The 10,000-nt window shown below is 48.6% G+C and overlaps 1 protein-coding gene across 3 annotated transcripts in view; it reads right to left on the minus strand.

Annotated features, from left to right (window-relative positions):
* ltbp4 (latent transforming growth factor beta binding protein 4) overlaps nt 1–10,000 on the minus strand; it is a 71,490-nt gene that overhangs the window by 25,040 nt on the left and 36,450 nt on the right. For 2 of the 3 annotated variants that reach the window (XM_076282775.1, XM_076282774.1), the window contains exons 7-13: nt 8,120–8,284; nt 6,768–7,604; nt 6,200–6,307; nt 3,106–3,237; nt 1,213–1,338; nt 723–842; nt 20–139 (exon numbers count right to left, since the gene is read on the minus strand). In XM_076282775.1, the coding sequence (XP_076138890.1) occupies nt 20–139; nt 723–842; nt 1,213–1,338; nt 3,106–3,237; nt 6,200–6,307; nt 6,768–7,604; nt 8,120–8,284 (1,608 nt within the window). The remainder of the gene's footprint in view (nt 1–19; nt 140–722; nt 843–1,212; nt 1,339–3,105; nt 3,238–6,199; nt 6,308–6,767; nt 7,605–8,119; nt 8,285–10,000) is intronic. The other variant, XM_076282776.1, reaches the window with a different exon arrangement.

The following is a 10,000-nucleotide window of genomic DNA, read 5'->3' on the forward strand; positions in this document are numbered from 1 at the left end:
GTTTATGTGTGTATGTCACCTGTGCACTGTCCATTGAGCAGACCGAAGCCGGGGCGGCAGGACACACATCTGAATGAGCCCAGGGAGTTCACACACTCCTGGCCGGGACAGAGCAGCGGGTCGACACACTCATCAATGTCTAAGAAACAAAACACACACATACACACACACACACACACACACACACACACCAGACGCACCACATTCACCTCCGATGACGACATGACTACAACAGAACAAGGCACTGCTTTCAGGCTCTTAAAAATGACTCCTGAGGTTGCTGATGAAGATGATGTGGACACTGTGTCCACTGACTTTAGCCTTGAGGACCTTACAGCTGTGTGATTCATGTTCACACACTCCTGACCAGCATATGGCAAGTGAGTCATCAGAGAGTAAAATGAACACTGGAGACAGCACTTTAGATGGCTGTAACCTCCATAACCTCTGTAACCTTACAAAAAACTCCCAGAATTGCTGATATGGATAATCTGGACAGAATACACTGTTATCATCACAAGGATCTCACTCATTTCATTCTTTGTCCTTTAAGACACTAGACAGATCCTGCCGTTGCCTAATGCATGTTATTTACAGTATGCATGTTATTTAAGATATGATATCCTGAGGGACTCTTATAAGCACATGCTTGACCCAAATGAAATTATTTACAGTCAGATTGTTTCTAGCACACATATCAACACACTTCTTATTGTTCTTACCTTTACAGGTGTCTCCGTGGAGGGAGTATCCAAGGAAACATGAACACCTGTAGCTTCCAGGTGTGTTCTCACAGCGGCCGTTAACGCACGGGTTGGGCACCTGTCGGCACTCATCTACCTCTGAGCACAGAGACAGAGATCAGGTAAGTTAATGACACGGCACTAATGATGGAGGTTACATGTCATCAGAACACCCCGGGGAGTGTGTGTCTTTCTTTATGTAAAAGAATGTGTGTGTGTGTGTGTGTGTGTGTGTGTGTGTGTGTGTGTGTGTGTGTGTGTGTGTGTGTGGTTGTGTATGTGTTCATGCCTGCTTTTGTGTACTGTATGTGTGTGGGTGTGCATGTGTGAGCGTGTGTGTGTAATGTGGTGGTCTATGTGGAATATATGGAATGTAAGTGTAAACAATAGAAAGCTAACGTAGCTTGGCATGTGCGCACTATGCCACAAGCCTGTATTGTCACTGCTCATTTGAAAAGGCCTCCCTCACCCTGGCACAGGTTCTCCTGGGGGTTGGCACGGTACCCGGCTGGGCACACACAGCGGAAGCTGCCCGCGGTGTTCTCACACTGCCCAGCGCCACAGGGCCGAGGAGTCAACACACACTCATTCAGATCTGTGCACGAGAGAGAGAGAGAGAGAGAGAGAGAGAGAGAGAGAATGACCAATGGAGAAGAGAGGAGACAGAAAAATAGAAGAGAGGAGAGATGGAAAGAAAGTGCAGAGGAGGGAAAGAGAAGAGAAGAGAAAAGAAGAGAGAGATGAGAGAGAGAAGAAGAAGATTAGAGGAGAGGAGAGGAGAAGAAGATCAGTGGAGAGGAGAGATGGGAGGAAAGTAGAGAGGAGAGACAGAAAAGAAGAGAAGAGGAGAGAAGAGAAGAGAGAGAGATGAGAGAGGAGAAGAGAAGAGAAGAGAAGAGAGAGAAATGAGAGAGGAGAAGAGAAGAGAAGAGAAGAAAAGAGAAGAGAAGAGAAGAGAAGAGAAGAGAAGAGAAGAGAGAGAGATGAGAGAGCTGAAGGAGATGACACAACCAATCTGCATTACAGATTAGAATTCCTCTGAGCTCTGAGGTCCAAACCACACTCCCTTGTCAGAACCACAGTCAATAATGGACTTCACTCAAGAATGCCCTGGTGAGTGGTGACATATTTTAGAGGAGCAGTGGAGTGGAATGAGATGTGGGATGGTGTCGCTCTGACAGGTATCTCTGTGGGCTCTGTGTGGCTCTCTCTCTTGCACTTCAGACTTGACCTCAGGGAGATGACATCAGCCTGAATGCACTGCACAACATTATGGGATGCATTTTAAGCTGCCCACAGAGCGGAGGATTCTGGCCATCGACTGGCCTCCGCTCCTCATGACAAGACCGTGATCACTCCTTGGCTTTCACCTGTCAATCATTCTTAGTGACCCCTGACCTTTTAGGGTTAGCTACTCTGTGATTAGCTACAGTACAGGCCAGCACAGCAAGCATGACAGGCAGGGTCATGACCCTCTGACCTTCGACCCTGAGGGTCAACCTGGCCATTTCAGTAACACCACGGACCGACGTGAGAGCCATGCAGGCTAAGGTCGGATCAAGGAGATCTTCATCTCGGTCAGCTCTCATCCTCACTTCTGCTACTCTTGCGATCAGGTCCAGAGTCCAGTGAGGTCCATTTCTCCCCCTGCTCTCGCTACTCTCTGAGTTGGGCAACTGCGACAGTATTTTACGCTCCAGAAACATGTTCCAGAAACCAGCTGGTATCTGGGTCACAGCAAATACAGGACAACGGTACCGTTCCAGCTAGTCAGTCAGCACAGGAAAAGGACCAGCAACAGAACCGGGCCAGCAGTGTTCCAAAGACATGTGTTAAAGAAACCTTGTGGAACCTGTCCAGTTACTGGCCAGAACCCGCCTACCCTTCATATGGTGCGTCCAGAATGCACTTCTGCCGTTAAACACACTTCCTGAAACTGTGTGGAGGTGCTGGAGAGGACTGGACTAGACTTGACATGTATGTCAGGTAAAAGTAAGACTCTGGAGGCCTGAGTTGGAGCTGACTGGAGTGTGTGTGTGTGTGTGTGTGTGTGTGTGTGTGTGTGTGTGTGTGTGTGTGTGTGTGTGTGTGTGTGTGTGTCTGTTAAAGGTAAAGGTATACAATTCTGGTGGCCTGGAGCTGAGTGGAGTGTGAGTGTGTGTGTGTATGTCTGTGTCAGGTAAAGGTATACGATTCTGGTGGCCTGGAGCTGAGTGGAGTGTGAGTGTGTGTGTGTATGTGTGTGTGTGTATGTGTGTGTGTGTGTGTGTGTGTGTGTGTGTGTGTGTGTGTGTGTGTGTGTGTGTGTGTCAGGTAAAGGTATGGTGGACTGAGCCAGTGGACAAAAAGGGAGATGCCAGACCTTGGCACTGCAGCCTGGCGGTATTGTACTGGTAGCCCGGGTCACACACACACTTATGCCGTCCACCGGGCTGGTCAATGCAGCGTCCAGCTCCACAAATGCCCGGCCTGGAATCATCACACACTCTAGAATCTGGAACACACACACACACACACACACACACACACACACACACACACACACACACACACACACACACACACACACACAGGGGTGCATCATGTTATAAAGTTAAAATCAAAATAGATTACTCCAATTCCCCTGCAAGTACCCTTCAGACTTTGAAGTGTTTTGGACAAACTCTAAAGATGGCGGCAAGGGCACGATTCCAGTTTGAAACAGAGGAAATAAAGGCAGAGCACAGTTAAGGTGTCTGGGATCTGATCCTCAAACTCTTTGTCTCTCTCTCTCTCTCCCTCTATCCATTTCTCTCTCTCTCCCTCCTTCCCTCTTTCTCTACCTCCCTCTCCTTCACTCCTACTCTCTTTTTCCCTCTCCCTTACTAAATTTTTCTCTCTCTCTCACTCCATTTCTCTCTATCCCTCCTTCCCTCTCTCTCTCCCTCTCCCACTCTCTTCTTCCCTCTCTCTCTATCTCCCTTTCTCTCTCTTTATTTACCTTTGTGGTCCATCCATCCCGTGATGAGCTGACATAAGTCCACATCTATCCATCTCTCTCTCTCTCTCTCTCTCTCTCTCTCTCTCTCTCTCGTTTCCCTCCCGGATCTCTAACCGCAGTGTTTGAAACGAGGTCAAAGTCGACTCAAAATGTTTGAGAGATTTAGACCCGTGCCTGCCGCAACAGTGTCAAATTCCACCATGCGGTCCAAACTCTACACATTTCTCTCTCCAATGCAAAAAAAGAGGAAGAGGAGGAGGAGGAGGAGGAGGAGGAGGAGGAGGAGAAGAAAAGTCTTGGCAGCCCCTCAGTTATTCCCAGAAATCAGAAACCCTGGCATGTGACAGAACCCTGTTCCAATAGGGAGGATGAAGGGATAGAGGAACGAGGGAAGGGAGAGAGGGAGAGATAGAGGGATGAACCGATGGAGAGATAGACTGAGAGAGAGAGAGCAGGAGACAGACTCTGCTTTGTATCCCATCTGGATCCTGTGGGAATGGGCCCAACGCTGTCTCACGTGGGTGGGGGTGTGTGGGGGGGGGGGGGTGTGGGGGGGTACCACTGATCAGACCAGAGGTTGTGGCCAATCGGCACACACTCACACCTAAAGCAGCATGCACACACACACACACACACACACAGACACAGACACACACACACACACACACACACACACACACACACACACACACACACACACACACACACAGACACAGACACAGACACAGACACACAGACACACATCCCAAACCTGCTTTCTGGGCTTAGCTTATGGCATAGGAGAACCAGGACACGTGCTCGGTGCTCAGCTGTTTAACTATGGACTAGTTCAGAATCCGAAGACAAAAGAACCCGTTAAGATTCTGACATGGTGCCTCGATAACCACAATCTATGGTAGCCTAGCAGCGGACATAAGAGTTTCTGCCTTCTTGGACTGACAAAGGCGTCGTGTTGTTTTTGGTCTGTGGTACAACTGTAAAGTCACTGCTAGGCTAATTAGCTGATTTAGCGCGTTCTCATTTGTGATTTGCTGCTATGGTCTGATGCTGCTAGCTGGTAGCAGAGTGAGGAAAGCCAAACGTGTGAAGCACTTGTTTTACATGCTCTCTGCCTTCTTGGACTGAAATCCACACTGCGCTGTTTTGGGACGTTGTGATTAATGTGTGGACTTGGCTTCAGAGTGAACCCACTCCTCCCCTTCTCATTGTTTCACTTCATAAAGATTTGATATTTCCATGACCCCTTTGGCAAGCTTGATTGCAGACCCTGTTGAATGCCTTTGATCAGCAGAGTGTGAACAAAACAGTGGAGACACACACATACACACACACACACACACTTTCCCTATGCAATGCCTAATGAAAAACATTGTGTTGCCATTGCACAACGCAACAGGGAAACCATGAGAGCTGTGCAACACAGAGGACAAACACTAGCTCCTGAACTGGCCTCTCTGTGAGCACTTTCAGATGGCCCTAAAGGGAGATCTCCAGGGATGTAGTGGTAAACACACACACACACACACACACACACACACACACACACACACCCTTAAGGGAGATCTCCAGAGATGTAGTGGTAAAATAAGAGGGGGGTAAACTATGAATTGAGGTGGACTGCGCCGTGCGGTATCGGACTTTTCAGAACATGTTAGATGATGGTGGAGGTTATTGTCCAATGTTTATAACAATATCAGTGGTATTAAATGGTTCATAGAGTGTACATATTGTCAATGTGGATAATAGTCTACAGTGTGATTTTTGAATGTTAAAAGTTGCAATTGGTGAATAAACTCTTTTGAGAGGTGGGTAAACTTTAATAAGATGTGGATAAACTCTATTTCTGAAATTTCAGGTGTGGATAAACTGCGTTTACTTGCGTTTAGCCTCCACTACATCCCTGGAGATCTCCCTCACCTTGCCCGATGCTATGGCACATCACTTATTGCGACCGCAAGACCATTTACGGCCAACCCCCTTTCCTACTTGGATATGTCATATCGCTTTAGTAAACTTCACAGATTCATGCATTCTTTTTACAGAATACTTTTGCGGCTTTTGCCGTTAGATAGCATAGGGAAGATCAACAGGAAGAGGGAGAGAGAGATGGGGTGGGATTGGGAAATGAGCGCAGGCTGGATTCAAACCTGGGTACCCATGAGCACGTGGACCCTATGCCTTGGCGTCAATTTTCACACGCTAGTTCGTAACACAAACATGGCAGTCATCTACGCATATTCCGGCCCTTCCGCCGCCAAAAGTTGTGTATACATGTGTATACATCGTGCCAATCATGTGGTATGTCGTGAAGCCTTGCGCACATGCAGGTCTGCCCGAAATAGATGCCTGATAAGTGGCCGAAAAGCGTTACAATATGGCCACCGAGTGGAGGGACTTGCCTAAAAGGACTTTGCAATCACAGACACACATGCACACACACAATGGTAAACTATAACACACACACACACACACACACCTGGCCTTGGTACTGCTGGTCGGGGAGTGACTGGAACAGGCAGCGGTCTGGCCCCTGATATATCTGGCCTGGCCACCGGCGTCCGACTGGTCTGGGACCGAGTGACCGCTAGGGATGGACAAGACAGAGACTCCTCGTACAATAATCCACCGTATTTTATAAATCCGATATTCATTTGACAATTCCCACATTATTGTTCATGTTTGCTTTGCTATCATTCCATCTTGATTAATGAATTTAATATCAGCCAGAAGAGAGACATCCTACAAAGCTACTGCAGCTGGAAGATGTTTTATTTCAAATCAACGGTGCTTTTTCAGACCTGGCAAGGGACAACAGATGCTAAGTAGCCTATAGAGCTATACTCTTAAATGTGTTGAAAAAAACACAACTTGCTTGTTTTTAACATATTTCTGTGTCCAGATAGGGACAACACATTCGTTTTAAGATTGTAACTCTGGCTCTTTTACAGAAATAAAAGATCAGTGCACACCTTTCCTATCAAATAAATAAATAAATAAATGAATAAACGGAATTGGCTCTGATCTGAAGGGGTGTAGGTACTTACAGGAGCGATCCCCAGTCGGCAGGACAGTGACTGGTCCTCCAGAGTGAGTGCGTGTGGGAGTCTGAGGCCTGGTGTCAGGGACGAGAGAACCAGAGCCCCCAGGCTGCTGTGGCCTAGTCTGGGGAGTGAGAGAACCTGTACCCCCAGGCTGCTGTGGCCTAGTCTGGGGAGTGAGAGAACCCGTACCCCCAGGCTGCTGTGGCCTAGTCTGGGGAGTGAGAGAACCCGTACCCCCAGGCTGCTGTGGCCTAGTCTGGGGAGTGAGAGAACCCGTACCCCCAGGCTGCTGTGGCCTAGTCTGGGGAGTGAGAGAACCCGTACCCCCAGGCTGCTGTGGCCTAGTCTGGGGAGTAAGTGACCCGGCGCCCCCTGGTTGTGGAGGTCTGCTTTGCGGAGTAATGGACCCAGTACTGGGGATGAGCTGAGGCCTGGACTCAGCACCGGCACCGGCACCAGCGGATCCGGCGCCAGTCGGCTGATAAGGCCGTGAGCCCTGACCCGCTCCAGCTCCACTGGCACCCCCGCTGGCTGGCTGCTGGGGTCTGGAGTGGCCGGTGGGGAGACTGCCGCTGCCGCCGTGGGGCCTCGACTGGGCCGGCTGGGAGCCAGAGCCACTTGGCTGGTGCGGGGGCCTCGTGAGGGGAGTCTGGGCCCCCGTAGATGATGACGAAGATGAGGAAGAGGATGATGATGAGCCGCTGGTGGCGGAGCTGGAAGTCTGGGAGACCACGGGTGGGCCTCCAGTGCCGTGGAGGTCCAGCAGACGCTGGTTGAACTTGAGGTTGGTGGCCGAGTAGTAGTAGCCGGGCCCGGCTGGACAGATCTCCTTGAATGCCGCTGTGAATACACACACACACACACACACACAGACACAGACACAGACACAGACACACACACAGACACACACACACACATGTGGGAACACACACACACACACCCAGGGGAAGGGAAAAGATAATAAGCACACACTTCATTGCCATTGTTGTGGACTGAAAGTATATCAGCAAAAACAGCTGGTACGACATTTCATAACAGGGTTTACTTCTGCACATAATACACTCAGATATTATATATTTAAAGTAATATACAATATATATTTAGCAAACAATAATATAAACTCTCATAAATACACCTCACAAAAATATGTACTGTGTAAATGTCTTATTTATTAGGAGAAAAAGAACATAATTTCAGGTCACTCCTGCTACCAGGAGCCATCTTGAAAAAAAAAAAAGTATTGAACCTTGAAAATCTACCAAAGAGCAGTGCAGTGCAGTGCCATTCCCTTCCCCATTCTGAGACAGCAGCAGAGTTAGACCGATGCAGTGACCACGGCGGTGAGGTGGCCGTACCTGAGCCGAAGTGCGGGCAGGCCTCGCAGCGCTTGCCCCAGGCCTTGCCTACGCGGCTGCAGCAGCAGATCTGCTTGGTGATGTTCTTCAGGATGGGCAGAGTGCAGGCGCGGGACGCCAGCACGCGGTAGCACTGGTCCTTCTGCTCCGAGATCACATTATGGGCTAGAGGGGTAGGGGTAAAGGGGTCACAGGTCAAAGGTCGTGTGGGGTCAGCGACGGCTGGCGTCAAAACGGACCCTGAGCCCCGGTCTGGTCCTGATGCAATGGGTCGGGGTGAGACCGGGGACGGGTCAGTGTCGAAGCCAGCCGCTGGACAGAACACAGGGGCGGGACTGGACTCGTTGGGTCAGAAGCGAAGGATAACGGACGAGGAGGGACATTGCACATGCTCGCCAACCGCATGCAAACACACACACTTACATATACAAAAACACACACACTTACATATACAAAAACACACACACATGCAAACACACACACTTACATATACAAAAACACACACACTTACATATACAAAAACACACAGACAAACAAATACAATGGCATTCCACCCATACAGCTGTTCAGCCATTCGAGGTATACACAAACCAGAAAACAAACAACCACACACACACAAACGCACACACACACAATGGAGTTCCACAGAGAGAGCAGTTTGAGCCAATCCACAGCCACTTCCACACACTGCCTAAGGAAACAGGACTAATTTCATATTTACTATTGTAGGCGGAAGATTTAAGAGAAGCAGCTGCTTTTGAACATTGTTTTCCTAAACAAAGGCTTTTAACAAAGACAAACAGCAATGAGGAGCACGACAGGGAGGCCTGGGGCAGAGCATCAGGGGCAACAGAGCCTTCTCACGTTACCATGGGGATGATGTCAACAACATTAACCAGAAATACCTAGAAAAACATTCCAATGCTTCAGTCATGACAGCATAAACTACTTCAAATTGTTTATGCTTTGAAGAAATCAGTTTTATCTAATAATCTAATAATGGCATCAAAGGCTGTTCTTTTCTATTACTGTTGACAAGGGTCCTGGGGTTGCACGCTCACACACACACACACACACACACACACACACACACACACACACACACACACACACACACACACACACACACACACACACACACACAGCCTGTGTTTGATCATCCAGTATTGGGACACAGCTGTGTTTTATGTTGAGGAATAAATATGATTTTTGAGGGGGGTAGCGTGAGATGCGGTGCTTTGTCCACTGGCCTGTTTGTGCTGAACTGGACTACAGTATTTAACATCCCCCTGCCTCTCCTCTGCACCCCCAACTCTTGGCCATGAACTTGATGTGTCTGTAGTTGAGGCAGACTCCTTAGCAGATTCTCTTGGTAAATTGTGGCATCACTTGGCCTGTATTGGTTCGAATCTGGTGACTGAATCTCAGGACTGGACAGCCCTGCTGTGATCTGGGAATTGGCGGATAACATGAGACGGCAGGAAGTTAAGCAAGAGCAACAGAGAAGCAGGCACGCAGGCATACACACACATACACACACACACACACACACACACACACACACACACACACACACATAGTAACAGAGACATACAAACCAAATATATAGTAAGTAGCTAAAAGCCAACCGATCTGAGCTGACCGACCATAGATGGCCACACCCAGACCATGCAGAGGTGCAGAGCCTGAAGAGCTTTGGAACAGCACATTGATTTGGCAACAGCAGAGAATCATACAGGATTAATATGTCAAGGGTAATCAGAGATGACAGAGAAGCACAACACACACACACACACACACACACACACACACACACTAATAAAGGACAAAACAAACAAAACAAATCACACACACAACGATAAAGGACAAAACACACACAAA

This window comes from Alosa pseudoharengus, unplaced genomic scaffold, assembly GCF_046254945.1.
Source record: "Alosa pseudoharengus isolate Yale_2024_CS ecotype anadromous, Long Island Sound unplaced genomic scaffold, YU_APseudo_1.1 YU_APseudo_1.1_scf_13, whole genome shotgun sequence".
NCBI lineage: Eukaryota > Metazoa > Chordata > Actinopteri > Clupeiformes > Clupeidae > Alosa > Alosa pseudoharengus.